We start from the raw sequence: 18,750 nt of genomic DNA on the forward strand, positions 1-18,750 counted from the left end.
GTAGACTTTAATATAATTAAGATGATTTGGGGCTCTCTAGAAGTATATCTATGCACACTGCCAGAATCTAGGAGATCTCTCAAATCTTGAAGAGAGCCATTCCTAGGCGGCCACTGATGGTGAACCTCCCAGTAAAGGGGCTGGCTCCTTTCATGTGCCACCAAAGGACCTATAATTTCAGAATGGAGTGCATAGGAATTCACCATATTTATTAATAGTCTTTCCAGATTATGATGGTTCTTCTCCTTCCAGTCCAGTGAGCCACATTCGTTTGTGCAGTTAATCGTCCAGTAGACAGGTTTTGAGTATCTAGAGTGTGGATGCACATGGATGTCCCCATATGAGGCCCTCCCCTTCTTTCCTTGTGGTTCATCCATCATGTCAACATAGATAAAGAATGCCTTTATCCATTTATCTTGTTTCTCTTGTCTTGCCAGCCTGAGGATTTATTCTTAGCTTCCATTCTCTCCTCTCTTTTTTCCAAAACTGAGATTATCCTCTCTCCCATCCCAGTCTGAAAAGTGAACTGTCTTGCAATATCAAGCAAAGGGCTAGAGTTCTTGTCTACTAGCAGATGTTCAGAGTCTTTGGAGATTCAGGGAAGAATGTCTCCTCTAACACCATTAAGTCAAAAATAACGGGAAAACTTCACAGTGACAATCATATTTTTTTAAGATTTCTGTTATCATCTGCAGAGTTCTACATTAGTCAGTTTCTTCAAAGGTGAGCTGGTAATGAAATTACTTGGCTTATTAACTTATCTACCAAATATTTAATACCTATTACATTCCAGGCACACCTCAGGTCCTAGAGATATAGAATGACCAAAACAGACAAAATCTCTGCTTGCTTGGAGCTTACACTCTTATGAGAGAAGACAGATACTCAGAAACTAAATAAGAAAACAACTAGTATGTCAGATAGTGATAAATGCTATGGAAAAAAAACAAAACAAGGGTGAAGGAAACAGAATTATAGGTAGGGGCAGAGGGAGAAGTGTTAGTTATTGTATATAGAATTATTGGGAGAGGATTCCTCAGGCAACACTTGGCCAGAGACCGAAGGAAGTAAGGGAGCAAGCTTTTCAGGGATCAGCAAATGCAAAGAATTTGAGGCAGGAGCCTGCCTCTCATATTTGAAGAACAGGAGGTTAGTGTGGGTGGAGCTGAGTAAGTGAGAGGAAGAGAAGAGATGAAGACAGGAATTGGGGGGTGGGGAGATCAGATGAGACTGTAGGATGTTAGAAACACTTTGGCTTTTACTTTGAGGCGGAGCCCCTGGAAAAATTTGAGCAGAGGAGAGACAAAATGACTTATGTTACTTATGTTTTATAGGGATCCTTCTGGGGGCGCCTGGGTGGCTCAGTTGGTTAGGCGGCCAACTTCATTCCGCTCAGGTCATGATCTCACGGTCTGTGGGTTTGAGCCCTGTGTTGGGCTCTGTGCTGGCAGCTCAGAGCCTGGAGCCTGCTTCCGATTCTGTGTCTCCCTCTCTCTCCCTGCCCCTTCCCTGCTTGCTCTCTGTCTCTCTCTGTCTCTCTGTCTCTCTGTCTCTCTCTGTCTCTCTCTGTCTCTCTCAAATAATAAACATTTAAAAATTTTTTAAAGGGATCCTTCTGGCTAATGGGTTAAGAATAGAGGGTTTGAGGGAAAAGATGAGCACAGAGAAACCAGTTAGATCCCAGTCACTTGGATGAGAGGTGTTGATGGTTTGATATAATAAGGTGATAGTAGAAGAGGTGGTGAAAAGTAGTCATATTCTGTAGTAGTTAGAAGGGGGAACCCATCTGGATTTGCTGATAGAGTGGATGTGAAGTGCAGAGGAAAGAAAGAAACAATAATTCCAAGCTACTGGCCTGAGCAACTGAAGGAGGGAAGAAGTCACTGTTTGATGAGATGAGGAAGAATATGGAAGAAGTCTGTTGAAAGGAAGAATCATGGTTTAATTTCAGACATATAATTTTGAGCAATCTTTTGAACATGTAAGAGGATATGTTCAAAAAGTAATTGGGTACATGAGTCTGCTATTTAAGAGGGTTGCCTGGATTGGAGATATAAATATGAGAATTGAAGGCAGAAAGATGGTATGTGGAGCCAGGGACTGGATAAATCACCAAGGGAATGGTGTAAATGGAGAAGTGTGTCAGTTGGGTGTTGGAGACTGGGGAGGGAGGAGGAACCTGCTGATGAGATGGAAGAAGAGAACTAAGAAAAGCAGGTTCTTTTGACATTCTGCCTAAGATTGTCATACGTTCGGTTTAGTCTAGTATATGTCAGAAGTAGTAGTATTTAAAGAACAAAATAAAGAATTGTTACACGATTCCTGATATCTTCTCTTAAATTATGTCATTATATTTCAGTTTTCCCACTATAAAATATTTATCCTTTCTTCACCGTTTTAAGGCAAAAATAGGATATATTATAGACTAATATTGCTCAACTTTTGATTTAGATCAAGATGATTTTTCACATTCAAAGTGTTTTTATGTAAGAATTGCATATAGATTTCCAAGGTGCTTTCTTCATTACCATTCATACGAAGACAGGTTGTGCGAGGGTGGTGGCAGTTCTCCAATGTGGTAAACTCTTGAGCAGAGTACTGTCGATTCTTCAAATTTTCACCCATGGCTGTGGAGTAGTTTGTGTAAACTATAAGTGACAAGGAAAGTCAGGAGGACCAGCAGGGAGTCAGCATGGGAAAGAGGGAAGAACATGGGAGTTCAAATCAGAAGACTTGGATTCAAGCTCCAGTTGCGTCCATCACAACCTGCCACTCAGGCAAGGCCTTTCCCTTCCAAAACTTCAGCTTTCTCAGAACTATTAAAATAGTGATGATAAAAATACTACCTGTCCTAAATGTTATTGTAGGGACCCAATGAGTTAATGGGCATAAAAGTACATTTGAATTGTTAAGTACTGTAAAAATAACCACTATGAAACTGTAGTTGAGCCTATGACTTTTCATTCTTTTTTGGTATTCAAAGAAGCAAATGGAACATGTTTTATCTTAACTTCATACAAACATGCAACTGAATTTAGCATTATAATTAGACTATTTTACAAAAAAAAAACAACACTTTTTTTTTTTAAACTGTAACGGACAAGTAATTCCGCCAAAGTGGAATAGTGAAAATGAGTCTGACATTCTCAAAATCCAAACACAGAAAAGCAAGTTGAATATAGTAAGCCTACAAAGTTGATTTACTGTTTATGTACAGTTTACAACATAGTCTTCCCCATTTTTATGAAATCTTAGTATATACTCTCAAGGACAAAAAAAACCCTGATTAATAACTCTTATTGTTATGACACACTAAGTGATCATTGAAGAGTTCAGAAATAGTAAAATATCACAATTTATGTTCCCAAACGTAGATATAGGTATAGTCTTAATAAAATATAAAAATAAAGTAGAAGATGGGGCGCCTGGGTGCCTCAGTCAGTTAAGCATCTGACTTCAGCTCAGGTCATGATCTCACAGCTTGTGGATTCAAGCCCTGCATGGGGCTCTGTGCACAGCCTGCTTGGGATTCTCCCTTTCTCTCTCTCTGCCCCTCCACAACTCATGCTTTCTCTATTAAAATAAATAAAATTTAAAAATAATAAAGTAGAAGAAACTGCGAGGATACACTAGAAACTGAAATTAGTAGTTATCTGTGGAAAGTGGGGCACCTGGGCTGATGGGAAGCAGGTGTGGGAAGTACTTTTCATTGTGTATTTTTCAATTATTTTGGTGTTTGAAACATGAGCATATTACTTATTCAAAAATAAAAATTAAAAACAAAATAAAAGCAGTATTTTTTGTCCCCCCTCTGCCAAGGGACTCCCAAGTTAGATTTGAAATTTGGGCAAGCAACACATAATGTTTTAATATCGTATTTATTAAACTTAGTTATAATTATTCACTTATACTCAAACATGATTTATTATTTTTTATTTTTATTTTTTTTTCAATATATGAAGTTTATTGTCATATTGGTTTCCATACAACACTCAGTGCTCATCCCAAAAGGTGCCCTCCTCAATACCCATCACCCACCCTCTCCTCCCTCCCACCCCCCATCAACCCTCAGTTTGTTCTCAGTTCTTAAGAGTCTCTTATGCTTTGGCTCTCTTCCACTCTAACCTCTTTTTTTTTTCCTTCCCCTCCCCCATGGGTTTCTGTTAAGTTTCTCAGGATCCACATAAGAGTGAAACCATATGGTATCTGTCTTTCTCTGTATGGCTTATTTCACTTAGCATAACACTCTCCAGTTCCATCCATGTTGCTACAAAGGGCCATAGTTCATTCTTTCTCATTGCCACGTAGTACTCCATTGTGTATATAAACCACAATTTCTTTATCCATTCATCAGTTGATGGACATTTAGGCTCTTTCCATAATTTGGCTATTGTTGAGAGTGCTGCTATAAACATTGGGGTACAAGTGGCCCTATGCATCAGTGCTCCTGTATCCCTTGGGTAAATTCCTAGCAGTGCTATTGCTGGGTCATAGGGTAGGTCTATTTTTAATTTTTTGAGGAACCTCCACACTGTTTTCCAGAGTGGCTGCACCAATTTGCATTCCCACCAACAGTACAAGAGGGTTCCCGTTTCTCCACATCCTCGCCAGCATCTATAGTCTCCTGATTTGTTCATTTTGGCCACTCTGACTGGTGTGAGGTGATATCTGAGTGTGGTTTTGATTTGTATTTCCCTGATGAGGAGCGACGTTGAGCATCTTTTCATGTGCCTATTGGCCATCCGGATGTCTTCTTTAGAGAAGTATCTATGCATGTTTTCTGCCCATTTCTTCACTGGGTTATTTGTTTTTCAGATGTGGAGTTTGGTGAGCTCTTTATAGATTTTGGATACTAGCCCTTTGTCCGATATGTCATTTGCAAATATCTTTTCCCATTCCGTTGGTTGCCATTTAGTTTTGTTGGTTGTTTCCTTTGCTGTGCAGAAGCTTTTTATCTTCATAAGGTCCCAGTAGTTCATTTTTGCTTTTAATTCCCTTGCCTTTGGGGATGTGTCAAGTAAGAAATTGCTATGGCTGAGGTCAGAGAGGTCTTTTCCTGCTTTCTCCTCTAGGGTTTTGATGGTTTCCTGTCTCACATTCAGGTCCTTTATCCATTTTGAGTTGATTTTTGTGAATGGTGTGAGAAAGTGGTCTAGTTTCAATCTTCTGCATGTTGCTGTCCAGTTCTCCCAGCACCATTTGTTAAAGAGACTGTCTTTTTTCCATCGGATATTCTTTCCTGCTTTGTCAAAGATGAGTTGGTCATACGTTTGTGGGTCTAGTTCTGGGGTTTCTATTCTATTCCATTGGTCTATGTGTCTGTTTTTGTGCCAAACATGATTTATTATTTACCTGAAGTTCAAATTTTACTTAGAATCTTATCTTTTATTTAGCAATCCTATCTTTACCCACGTTCTCTTGTTTTAGATTTAAGAATTCAATAGAAAATTTTTACACTGACTCAAAGCATTCTTTATTGGATTTTCCATTTTCTCCAAATAGGCAAAAAATTAACACCACTTGTCATTTCTTTAATTACTGTTTTTCTTCTCAGTTGCCTTTCCAAAATAAACTCTTCTTTATCAGGAATTTTTTATCTATTAATCATCCTCTTACAAGCGTGTTTTTTCTGAACTGTTCTCTGTTACTGATGCCTTATTTTTTATAGAGGAATTTAGTGATTTCAATCTCAGAACTTCATAATATGTTGGCAAAGGGAATTCTTTTGGCCTGTTCATCATGCCATATAACTGTCTATTCTATATTTTATGCCAAATAATTCTGTTGGGATCTTGATTATCCACTTTCTAACAAATAAATCACATAACAAGAGCCTGCATCTATGAAAATACATGTCCAGAACAGTGTACAAGCCTTCCAAATTATTTAAGGTACAGATAACCTAATAAAGAGAAATGTCTTCATTATTTCAGGTAAACAGTTAAAACTAGGTCACATTTAAAAAAAATTTTTTTTTCAACGTTTATTTATTTTTGGGACAGAGAGAGACAGAGCATGAACGGGGGAGGGGCAGAGAGAGAGGGAGACACAGAATCGGAAACAGGCTCCAGGCTCTGAGCCATCAGCCCAGAGCCTGATGCGGGGCTCGAACTCACGGACCGCGAGATCGTGACCTGGCTGAAGTCGGACGCTTAACCGACTGCACCACCCAGGCGCCCCTAGGTCACATTTAATAGTGCATCTGATTTGCTTATTTTCTCCTCAGCTAGTTCCTTTTGACTAATATTACTTGTAGGTACCATTTAGCTGGTGTATTTCTTAATAGTAGATTTAATCTATTTATTATATATTTATTATAACTAGATAATCCACTGGTATTAAGATATTCTAGGTAATGGGATTAGGTTGACAATTTAGTCATTTGCTCAATCTAAAGTTTATTTAGAGCATCCTTTTATAGAATTGGGGGGGAAATCAAATTCTATTTCTTACCCATGCTTTTAAAAAATGAATAATGTTACATTTGCTTTTAATGCTTTTGATGTATTTTTCCCTAAGTTAATTAAATAGGAATAATGCAGTGACCTATTTGCTTTTTAGCAATATGCTTTATTAGCTAAATGATAAGATTTTATAAATTGAATTCTATCTGGAAGCACTTTATGTTGTCATCCTCGAAATAAATATGAATATGCCTTAACTTAAAATATTATCCACAAAGGAAATATTTGGAATTTTATATTTTGCTTATTGTTTAAATATAGCACTCTGTATAGCCGTTTCAGCTACCATCATTATGGGTTATTGGGCATGTAAAATTTTCCAGTGGTTATATAGAACATATCACACTCCCATAATGCTACCAAACTTAATAATGTTTTTTGCTTCCGCTGATCATTTATTGGTTTTTATTTTCTCACTTTTAGACCACAGCAATGAAAAAAATAATGTATTACAATATGCGTATAAAAACTGTTCAGAGGCATCTTCATGAAGACCTTGAAAAATTGAATGAACGAAAATGCAAATTACAGAAATTGCCAGAAGAAAGAATAAAATTATTTAGCTTTGTGAAAAAAAATGTAAGATTCAGTATTGTAAAATTTTAGTGGCCATATCTTCAGAAAACTGGTGATAAGACAGCATTATCTTTTAAATTTTATATGTATGTATACACATATAGAAATAATTTTTTTATTACTACTTCCAAGTTTGCTTCTACACCTTCGATTCCATTTGCTTGACCAAGCTTCATTGTGTGCTTAGAAATCTACAACTGTAAAAAGGTAGAGGCTTATAAATTTATAAATGTTTTAAAAAGCTGTGTAATTCAGTATGATTCCAAAAGTTATTGAAATCTATTAGAGTTTATTTCAGCTGTATTTTTATTAGACATATTCAGGCTGTGCTCAAAATTAATTTTTTGGTCTAAAGTGCTAAAATTTCCCTTTAATAATACTTTTAAGGTATTAAAACCAGATGAGAACTTTAAAGCAAGCTGTACTTTGGTAGTTATATTATGTGTGCTTTTTTTACTTAGAGTAAATTGGATTTCCTTTACCAACAGTAGGCTTTGAAAAATGAAGGATTATTAACCTCAAAATAGAACTTTTTATATATAAGAACTTACTGTATTTTTTTAAAGTAAGAAAATATAATTATTCTACAAGTGTTAGAAAAATAAATTATTTGGGGGGTAGGGGAATTGGATTCTTAGTTTACACTTTACCAAAAAAAAAAAATGCCAGTGGGGAGAAAAAAAGAACTAAATTAAAAATGAAAAAACATGAAAAAAACTGAAGAATATATAGATGAATATGGTTAACTGATCTCAGCCTGCCAAATAAAAGGAATACTAGAAATAACAAAAGAACAGAATGTAGATCTGATTGCAAAAAATAAAAGTAAAATGCTGTGGTACTAAAAAGGATCATTAATAAAAATAAACAGTTTTCAGCAAACATGATGGGGGCATCTGGCTGGCTCAGTTAGTAGACCATGTGACTCTTGATCTTGGGGTTGTGAGTTCGAGCCCCACACTGTGTGTAGAGATCACTTAAAAATAAATCTTTTTAAAAAACCATGATGGACAACCTTAGTATAGGCATTCATAAATAAACAACACAAAAAGCAAATATTCAAATAGAAAAACTGAGCAAAGTACATAAGCTTCTGTTTCACAAAAGAAGAAATTAAAAAATGACTAAGATTTGAAAGAAGAGCTTAACTTGGTTATTAATTTCCAAGTGTGAATTAAGATAACAAACAACCATTTTCTCCTATAAAGTTGTCAAAGTGTAACACGTGACAGTACTCAGGCTGGTGAAGATGAGTGTGACCCTACTACACCACCAATGAAATGTAATTTGGGTCATATGTATTCACAGCCTAAAAAATGCTTGCAGCCTTTGACCCAGTAAACCTACTGGTAGCACTCTGTTCTAAGGATTTGGATAAAATTTACATACATAAGATATTTATCACTACACTATTAATAGCAACAAAACATTGGAAACTTACCTAATTGTTTAACTAAAGAGGAAGAATTATTCATTCTTAAGGTAGAGTAGTATACTGCCATTAAAAACCAAGTCTTTTAAATATATTTAATCCTCTTCCTAAAATAAACGGGCTTGAATTAATAATATAATAGATATCCTTAAAGTGAAACATTAACATTTATTTTTGGATAAGAAATGAACCAGTATATGAAAATCATTTTATATCTATTTTTGTGTACAAATGCATGTATTAAGGAAAATCTGCAAATGTGAAAAATAATACCTGTAGATTAGATAAACTATAGACATTTTTAAAAATATGCTTGATTTGCTTTTAATAGCTGGATATAGCCATTATAGAGGTGAGGACAGATAATTAGTAAATTTCTATTTATAAAAATCTCTCCAATGTATCTTGAAATCCTACAAAGCTGGGGTTAAGGCAAGACAAGTGAGGTACTCACTGCAGGCCCAAAATTAGAGTGCTAAACACCTCAGTAATCACAATAAATCATATCTAATGCAATATTTTTTAAAAAATACAAATGAATGCCAAAAAAGTCCACTATGAACAAGAAAAAACAATCAAAATTTAAATAAAAACATTGCCGTGCTGAGCCATATATAGGAGACTGAGGCAAGAGGAAAAATATGCATCTCAATATACATGTTTTATATATTTTCTATGGTTAATTTTTTCCCAGAATACCAAAGTACTTAAAAAAAATACTGAAAAGTTGAAAAGTAGGTGTGATAAATGTCACGTTACCTTAAAGTTTAAATATTTTATTTATACCCAAACCAGTATTTGTTATAATTTTACTTTGGCTTTAATAGAAGGAAGCTCATCACTAATATTTAAAAATCAATTTCTTTGCTTTTCTCATTTCGATGAAAAGAACTGCCATGTTTGAAGTATTTAAGAATGTCCTTTGGTCAAAAGAAATTGACTGACTAAACTTGCACCAAAGTTGTAATCGCACGTTTGGCATGTTTTTATGCGTTTGGCCTATTTATTACCTAAATTTCTATTTTCTTTATTTAAATTAACTATATATTTCATAATTCCACTAAAATGTTTTGCTCTATGGCACACTGATTTCAACAGCTGGAACGGGAACTTGCGGAACTCAAGGGATCTGGCAAAGGGCACAGCGATAGATCCAATAACAATAAAGTAGCTGAACTTGAAAAATCAAAGAAGTGTGAAACTGTCACAGAAGAGCCAAATCTTCAACAGAAGATACTGACCAAACTAAATGCCTTGAATGAAAGGGTAACATTCTGGAACAAAAAACTAGATGAGTATGTTTTATGAATTGTCTAGTTCAAATTTGAAACATGAGAGGATAGAATGTTCTAGGCTATCAGTCGAGCTCAGTTCTCTTCCTCAGGGGTGGAAAGAATTATGAAGTAAAACACGGAATGTGTTTCTAGTCCCATTCCCAGCAGAGATAGACATCATTGATTCAAAGCCAACATACATAGTTTTTTACAGAGGCAATGCTTAATTAGGCACAGCAAACTTCCCCCTAGTGGCTTCTTGTCACATCACTGCTCTAGTGTCTGCAAACTAAAAATAGAGCTGCTACTGATGGAGAAACTCACCACATAGACCTGACTGAGCAAAGCACATACATAGTTGTCTGGAGTCACGTAGAAACAAACTCTGGCTGAGTTTCAACTAGACATATAAAGCAGAAGATTTAGTAAGGACCAATAATTTTTTATTTACTAGGGCATTAAATGGATAAAGTTAGTTTGCCCTGTAAATACTACTACTGCTCCGACTACTGCTTCTACTACTACTACTAACAGCTAACACTTGTTTCTTACTCTGCCAAATTCTGTGCTAAGAGCTTTGTATGTATTTTGCATAGAATCGTCAAAAAAAAAAAAAGCCTTTTCGGGTGTAGGTATTGTTAATATTGCCATTTTGCTGAGAAACCGCAGCATCAAAAGATCTGTGCGCCATAAGCGGCAGAGCCAGGAGAGACTTCTAACCTTATTGCCAGAAACAGAATGTCTTTAACTTGGTTTAACTGTTAACACCAAGCTTTCTGTACCCATTGACAAACGCCTTATATTTTCATGTCAGCCTTTTTTAAAAATCTATTTAAACTATAATTTTAATGTTGTGACATTTAGGTTTTTCTAGTAACTTAATTTTTCTCTTAAATAGGATTGAAGCAATTTATCATGTTGAAGTAAAACAAAAGAAGAAAAGCCATGGCTTATGGATCCCATTTTTGTTAATTGAGTTGGAAACTGTGGGAAATATCCACTTTGAAGAAGGCACTCGATCTGATGACTGGTAAATCTGTTTGAAACTTAATTACAGCCTTAAAAATAATTTTAGGTGCTTAGGGGTGCCTGGGTAACTCAGTCAGTTGAACATCTGACCCTTGGTATCAGCTCAGGTCATGATCTCATGGTTCGTGGGTTCGAGTCCCGTGTCAGGCTCCATGCTGTCAGTGCAGAGCCTGCTTAGGATTCTCTCTCCCTCTCTCTGTGCTCCTCCCCCACTCATGCTGCCTCTGTTGCTCTCAAAATAAATAAACTTTAAAAAAATAAATAATTTTAGGTGCTTAGGATCACCAGCTAAAATATCAACTTATAAAGTCTTAAAATGTCTAATTTTCAAAACACTTCTCATATAGAATGTTCATCCACTGAAGATTAGCTGTTACCTATTTTGCCACCAATATGTTTTTCTGTTTACATAATTGCTGTGGGCTAATCTTGAGAACATCCTAATGATATTTCATTGCTCTTTACCCAATTTCCCTTAGCCCAAGAGCCAGAATAAATTTTTTTATGTTTATGGCCAAGTATTAATTTTATATATGTTTAAACTGTTCATTTCTTGACTGGACGTGGCCCTGGATTCTGAATATTGTGTGAGAACCTACAATAGAGAAGGAACGCAGGAGCAGGATTGGCAACAGCAGGTCGCAGACACTGGGGGAGGCACCATAGCAAATTTCCTGGGGGTCCATAGTCAAAGTCAAACCAGTTGTCTAGAGCTGGCTAGAGTCAGGGTGCACATGGACTCTGTGAGGTGAAATAAGGCATACACTTAAAACCCAGGAATTTGGGTTAAAAGTCCATTTAGGCAGAAATGGAGAGAGCCACCAGAAACAGGCAGGAAACGGGCATACATACTTCGTAATTGAAGCCTCCTGGTACAAACAAGGAAATGGCTGTGTTGCCTCAACTTGAGGGTACAACTTAGAAAATGATTCTGAAGGAAGGAAGAAGGAAGGAAGGGAGGGAGGGAGGGAGGAAGGAAGGAAGGAAGGAAGAAAAGAAAAGGTTTGCAGCAGAAAATATCACTAATTATAACTTCCACATATCTGTAATCATTTCCTTAAAACTGGGGAGCTGTGAACAAGCCAGAGTTTGCCCTAGAACCCTAGAGCATACTGCAAATTTGGGTGTGTAGAGAGAAAGCAGGAAGCACGTAAAGTGATTGAATGGAGTTGATTCAGCATCCCAGCGGATTGTATTTGCAGTCAGTGTTGAAACAAACACCGACTTTTATGGAGTAAAATGCAAAATTCGTATTAACTTTTTATATGTTTATTTTTGAGAGAGACAGAGACAGAATGTGAGTGGGTTAGGGGCAGAGAGAGAGGGAGACCCAGAATCCAAAGCAGGCTCCAGGCTCTGAGCTGTCAGCACAGAGCCCGACACAGGGCTCAAACTCACAAACTGTGAGATCATGACCTGAGCCGAAGTCGGATGCTCAACCGACTGAGCCACCCAGGCGCCCCTGTATTAACATTTTATAAATAAAAATATGTAATTGTTATGAATTACTTTAAGCCATGAGAAGTTCTGCCCAAGTGACAAATAGACCGTTTAAAATATTTTCTTTTGTATCAGTACATCAATGGCCCAGCAGTTACCACTATTCACTTAACCACAATACTTGATTTTTATGTGCAAAGATATAAAGGGGATTCATCCCATTTCCCATATAAACAAATAAAGGCCTTGATTTTTCAAGTACAAAAATTGAATGGTGTCTGTCTGCAGGGTGCATGAAAAATTTTTCAGTCTTTCATTTATATTCACTCAACCTAAACAGATTTGTTTATTATTATTTCCGTTTCTTTTTAACTTATTGCAGAGTAGTCTCTTTACAAAACAAGTAGATGATAAGGAAAAAACACATAAAAGCAAAATGACTAAAAAGCCATTAGGTAACTATGTCAACCTGATAGTAAATTAGCTTGATGGATTTTGATAAGCATTAGCAATTGTTTACTTGGCTTTAGTAATAACAGCCTTGATCCATTTTAAGAAGAAAATCAAATCTACATTGGCAGAATTTGAAGGATTGTTTTTTTACAAACTTGGCCACCTTAGCTGTGATTTTTTATGGATACTATGAAATAGCTCCTGGGGCGCCTGGTTGGCTCAGTCGGTAGAGTATGCGACTCTTGACCTGGAGGTCGTGAGTTCAAGCCCCACGTTGGGTGTAGTACAGTGTCTGCATATAGCAGGTACTTGGTATTTGCTAATCAATCAGTAAAGATAACTAAATGATTTCCTATGTGGTCCCTGCTGGCACACCTCCTACACAGAGAGCACTTTGTAAAACAAAATAAAAGCCTTTTGTAGCAACCTGTTATTTTCCAAGTGATCTTCAAACCTTTCACCCCAATATTCAGTGGGCTTCACCATATGGTGTTCAAACCATCCTACTACTTTTCCAACCCCTCCAGAGTCAGCCAAACTGTGTGTGCCTCACTGCTCTTGGGACATACCTGGTGCACCACCGTGGTTTCCTCTGTTCTGCTTCCTTCACCCAGAATACCTTACATCCTTGCCCTCACTCTCTATTATTGTCTGTCAAAACTTACTTTATCTTCAAGGCCAACATCAAGAGCCATCTTTTGTGAGGAATACCTTTGTCATCTTTATCAGATTAGTCATTATTATTATTTTCTTCGAATCTTCACAGCACTATGTTGCATCTCTCCTATCTTCTACTCAGTTATAATTTTGCCTATGTTTGTCCCATTACTTTTCTGCTCCATTTGTTTATAAACTCAGTGAAGATAGAGACTGCATTCTTATTCATCTTTGAATCTTTTCTATTGTGTTCACTTGCTCAGCATCCATCCACTGGGTTTCTACCATGGGCCAGATTCTATTCTAGGTGCTAGGGGTAAAAGTTACAGTTCCTGCTCTCATCCAGGCTGCCATCTGGTACGGGAGACTATGGAAATGAAGCAGTACTAAATTCTGGGATAATTGTTGGTCTGGAGAAGAATGACATTCAAACCAGAATGGGGGTGTAGAGAAAGTTTTTGGAAGTGGGGACATCTGAGGGAGATACTTTGATCTGAAATTTGAGGGACAGATAGAAGTTAACTATACACAGAATTAGGGGAAGGACTTGCTAAGCAGAGGAAACAGCATGTGGTGAAAAGGTATGGAACTATTATAATACGTTTGGAGAACTACAGTATTTCCACATGACAAAGGCCTGATCATTAAAGCGCACCGCGAGCTGGTAGTTTGAATTTCGCCCTTAAGTCTTTGGGACCCCTTGAAAGAGAGGTATAAGAGATTTAGATATTATTTTATATAAGTTCCTACAGTTATTATTTGAGGTTCAGACTAGAAAGCATATATCTCAGGTCAGTAATGAGATGCTGCCCAGTGCATGTAGCACGTTACCAACAATGCTATGAGAAGTGTCCTCTTCTACGAGGAACTGATAATACGGAGTGTCACAGTACTTCCTAGTCAGTTATAGGTTTGGTTCTCCCTCCTCTAGCAGTATTCTGGCACTCTGTGAATGATGTCTTCTCATCTCCAGCTTGACCAGGTGATTTATTGAATGGCTTTAGTTCTCTGATTCCAGATAGCACAGAGCCCATGTCCCATTAGCACGGGGGTTCCCAGTCTCCAGGGCTGTAGGAATTCTATGTGAAGAAGGGCTCAGCTACTGAATTTCCAGGCAGAGAAAAGCTCTATGAAAGGATTCCACTTCATGGAGTTTCCTGTGCCATTCTTAGTTCTTGCATTCCTGGGAACTGAACTAGAAGCTAGGTATTGTCCATTTATCGCTTCTATCTATTCTTGTTTACCCTTGTTACTATATGACAAAACTTTATCTAAATAAAATGCCTACAACACTTTCTATCAGAGTATAATAATAATAAAAATAGAGTGTAAGTAGTAATTGGAGCTTCAGTGGTTCCAGGATGTATTATGTAGGAGTGACTTGGACTGATCAGGCCCAGACAGTGATCCCTCTATACATGAGCCTGGAGGTTTCCCACTCCTGGTGATGATGTAATTATTTATTCAGACCTCCGAACTAATTAGCAGCATCAGCTGGTTGCCACACTACTTATATGTATCTGTCTCCTAACAGACTGTGAGCTCCTCCGGGAATGGTTTGGTTTGGGCAGCTCACTTTTCAACTCCAAGGGAAGAGTAATTGGGCAGCTCTTAGCTGCACTGGTTCAGTCTTCGCTAGTGAGAAAGGCAGACACTCTAAATGAGTTTGTCCCAGGGAAAGACCACCCACCAGGAAACTCACCTCTGTGATCTTAGCCCACACTCATGCTCAGGCCTTTGTTGATATTGTATGCCAGTGAGGACCAGACATCTCATTACAGGTAAATGTATCCCATATAGGATCACTTAGCTTTCTTTTCAAATTGATCCATTTTATTTTATTATTATTTTTTTTAATGTTTATTTATTCTTAAGAGGGAAAGACAGAGAGCACGAGCAGGGGAGGGGCAGAAAGAGAGGGAGACACAGAATCCAAAACAGGCTCCAGGCTCTGAGCTGTCAGCACTGAGCCCAACGCAGGGTTCAAACCCATGAACCGTGAGATGATGACCTGAGCTGGAGTCAGATGCTTAACCTACTGAGCCACCCAGGTGCCCCCAAATTGATTTGTTTTAAAATCTCATCTTAGTCCAAATTCTGTGCTACTTTAAGATAGGGCATGGCCCAGTAAGGGCAGTAGAGAGCAGATGAGCACTTCCAATACATTTTCTTGAGATCTTCACATAGTTGGCCCCTTCTTCTCCTTTCCTTCACTCAAATATCTTCTCTGAAATATCTTACCCAGATCTATACTCAGTAGCCCCCACTCCAGTCCTTACCCCAAACTTCTCTTTCTTCAAAGCACTTGTCAGTTTAGAAATGATTTTATTTATGTATTGTTTATTTTTTGGCCAACTCCTTATAATATAGGCTCCATGAGAGGAGGGACCCTGCCTCTTTCACTTCTATATCCCTGGTTATGAAGTTATTGGCAGTAGTCCAAATGAGAGATGATGATGATTTGGAAAAAAGTAATAACAGTGATGGTGACGACATAGGGTTATAATCAGGATATTTTAGATGTAGGGCCAAAGAGATTTGACCAAAGAATTGGATATTGGTGAGACAGAGAGGAGGCAAGTTTCATTCCTGGGATGTTAACTTAAGCTACCAGTTAGATGCTGGTACCATATACTGAGATGGAAAACAGTCCGAAGGAGTAGGCTTAGAAGCAGGTGATGAATTAAGTTTTAGAGGCCTATTCCATGCGCAAGTGAACATACCAACTAAGCAGTTGGATGTTCAAGTAGGGGTATATCCACCTAAATTGGGTAGAGATAAAGTCTGAAATTAAAATGTTGGAATATATCCGTATATATAAAATATATTTTTTCTGTATATTGCCAAGGGACCAGATGAAATCACCTAGGAATAGTATTCATGGAAACAAAAGGAGCACCCAAGACTTACTCCAGGTGCAGTCCAACATTTAGAAAGCTGCCAGAGGAAAAAGAATCAGCAAAGAAAACCATTAAGGAGCAGCCAATAAGAAGAAAGCCAGAAATATATAGTTTCACTGAAGCCAAAAAACAAAGTGTTTCCATAATGAAGGATTACTCAAGCAACATGTCTTTCAGTCAAAACACATATCTAATCATTAATAAAAACAACTCTTACTTTTATGTTTCAAAGTTTAACATCTCTTTTATTGATTAAGTGTGCCCAGTTTGGACCAAAGCAGAGCTATGATATGACAATGTATCTTTAGCAAAAAATATAAAATATGGGTTATAAGTTTTATTATATGTAACTTAGTGTTCTTCAACATTTTAAGGACAATGTGTTCTTTTCTTTATATATATTCTGTTTTCCCATATAGGTTTAACTCCTGCTATGAACTAATTCTCTCACGTTTTTGTACCTGGGACTTCAGGCCATATGGTATTACTGGAGTGAAAGTAAAACGTATCATCAAAGTTAACAACCGTATTCTGAGACTAAAATTTGAAGAGAAACTCCAGAAGTTTCTTGACAATGAAGATATGCATGATTCAGAGTAAGAAGTTAAATTCCGTAAGGAACATTTTTACAGAAGTCTGGTTTTATTTTGTAAAAGAGTCATTCTGTTTTAAAAGCTTACAATATTGGAGTGCCTGGGTGGTTCAGTCAGTTAAGCGCCCAACTTCAGCTCAGGTCATGATTTCACGGATCATGGGTTTGAGCCCCGTGTCAGACTTTGCTTGGAGCCTGCTTGGATTCTCTCTCCCCCCGCCCTCTCTTCCCCTCCCCTGCTCGGTGTCAATCTCGCTCTCGCTCTTGCTCTCTCTCTCTCTCAAAAATAAATCAACATTTTTTTTTTTAAGTTTACAATATTGAAAATATGCCTTGTTAGTAAATATTTCCTTTTCACGCATCTCCCTTGACGAGGATGACATCATAGTTTACCCACACTGGGGCCTTTTTGTTTTTTAAGTTTTCATTTGTCCATTTTGAAAGAGACAGAGAGAGAGCAAGCAGGTGAGGGGCAGAGAGGGAAAATCCCAAGCAGGCTCCTCACTGTTGCCACAGAACCTGATGCAAGGCTCGAACCCACAAACCTTGAGATCATGACCTGAGCCAAAGTCAGACGCTCAACCAACTGAGCCACCCAGGCGCCCCTGGGGCTCTTTTTGAGACTGAGGGGGATTGGAGACTTAGTAATGACACTGAAACATTCACTGTAAATGGGAAATATCCAGGGCAAGATATATGATTGTCTTATCTATGGCTAAGCTCTTTTGAAATCAATTCTCAAACTTTTTTGTCTTAATTATTCTTAAGGAGCTATCGAAAGATGCTGGAATGTCTTTTTTATGTTTTTGATCCTGAAGTTACAGTGAAGAAAAAGCATCTGCTACAAATACTTGAAAAAGGATTCAAAGACAGTGAAACAAACAAGGTAGCATAAAATGTCATTCAGAATAATGCTTTCTTCCTAATGAATAAAGCCCTGCCATTGGTTAGACAGGGCTTGGTTCTCAATCCTTTTGTTCATATTTATAGCCAACTTCTGCTATTTCACAGAAAGCTTGGTGCTACAAAGTATAGCATCTTCCTTCTTTGGATTAGACCAGAATAAGTCCATCAATTAATTTATCTGCCTGACTATCTAATATTTCTAGGTATCCTATTTTCATGCTGTGATCCTTTTGTTAATGATCTTGAAATCTACTTCTATAATCTCTTTTAAACACTCTAGGGTCTTCTCCATCTTGAAAAAAAAGTCCATTCGCTGAACACTGCTATGCTTTCTGGTTGTCATCCTGTTTTTCTTTCTCTCTTACCGCCACCACTTCTTTATTTTCTACTTCTTTGTCTGCACCTTGCTCCCTGGTCACTCTGAGCTCCAAAATATCCAGTCACCCTTTCTCTGTCTTCCGCTCTCTTGCTGAGGCAGCTGTAACACCCTGTTATACAGCAGTGCTCCCTCACCCTTTTCACATCATGGCGCACACAAAAATGATAATGTTGTTGCATTTAAATCCTGGCTTTCCTACTCAGGAGCTAAGTGACTTCACCTCTATGTGCCTTTTTCTTCCTATCTATAAAATGAAGGTAATAATAGTATCTACTTCACAGAGTTGTGGTTAGGATTTAGTGAGGTATGCATTCAAAAGTTTTTGGATACTGGTACACCACTCCATGTTCATAACACCATTATTCATAATAGCCAAAAAGTCAAAACAACCCAAATGCCCCTCAAGACACAATGGATAAACAAAATATGATATAGCCATTCAATGGCATACTAGCCATAAAAAGGATTTAAATCCTGATCCATTCTGATCCATGGTTAAACCTTGAAAGTATTATACTAAGTGAAAAAAGCCAAACACAAATTTATAAATATTGTATGATTCCACTTATATGAGGTACGTAGAATAGGCAAATTGGTACAGACAGAAAGTAGAATAGAGGCTAGCAGGGGATGAGGATGGAAGGATAG

At 37.4% G+C, this 18,750-nt stretch overlaps 1 protein-coding gene across 4 annotated transcripts in view; it reads left to right on the plus strand.

The window, feature by feature from the left end:
• Positions 1 to 18,750, plus strand: part of LRRC9 (leucine rich repeat containing 9) — a 119,766-nt gene that overhangs the window by 18,079 nt on the left and 82,937 nt on the right. For all 4 annotated transcript variants that reach the window (XM_043556287.1, XM_043556284.1, XM_043556285.1 and 1 more), the window contains 5 exons: positions 6,888 to 7,043; positions 9,571 to 9,767; positions 10,645 to 10,776; positions 16,645 to 16,821; positions 17,586 to 17,703. In XM_043556287.1, the coding sequence (XP_043412222.1) occupies positions 6,888 to 7,043; positions 9,571 to 9,767; positions 10,645 to 10,776; positions 16,645 to 16,821; positions 17,586 to 17,703 (780 nt within the window). The remainder of the gene's footprint in view (positions 1 to 6,887; positions 7,044 to 9,570; positions 9,768 to 10,644; positions 10,777 to 16,644; positions 16,822 to 17,585; positions 17,704 to 18,750) is intronic.

This window comes from Prionailurus bengalensis, chromosome B3 (assembly GCF_016509475.1).
Source record: "Prionailurus bengalensis isolate Pbe53 chromosome B3, Fcat_Pben_1.1_paternal_pri, whole genome shotgun sequence".
In the NCBI taxonomy this organism is placed as follows: Eukaryota; Metazoa; Chordata; class Mammalia; order Carnivora; family Felidae; genus Prionailurus; species Prionailurus bengalensis.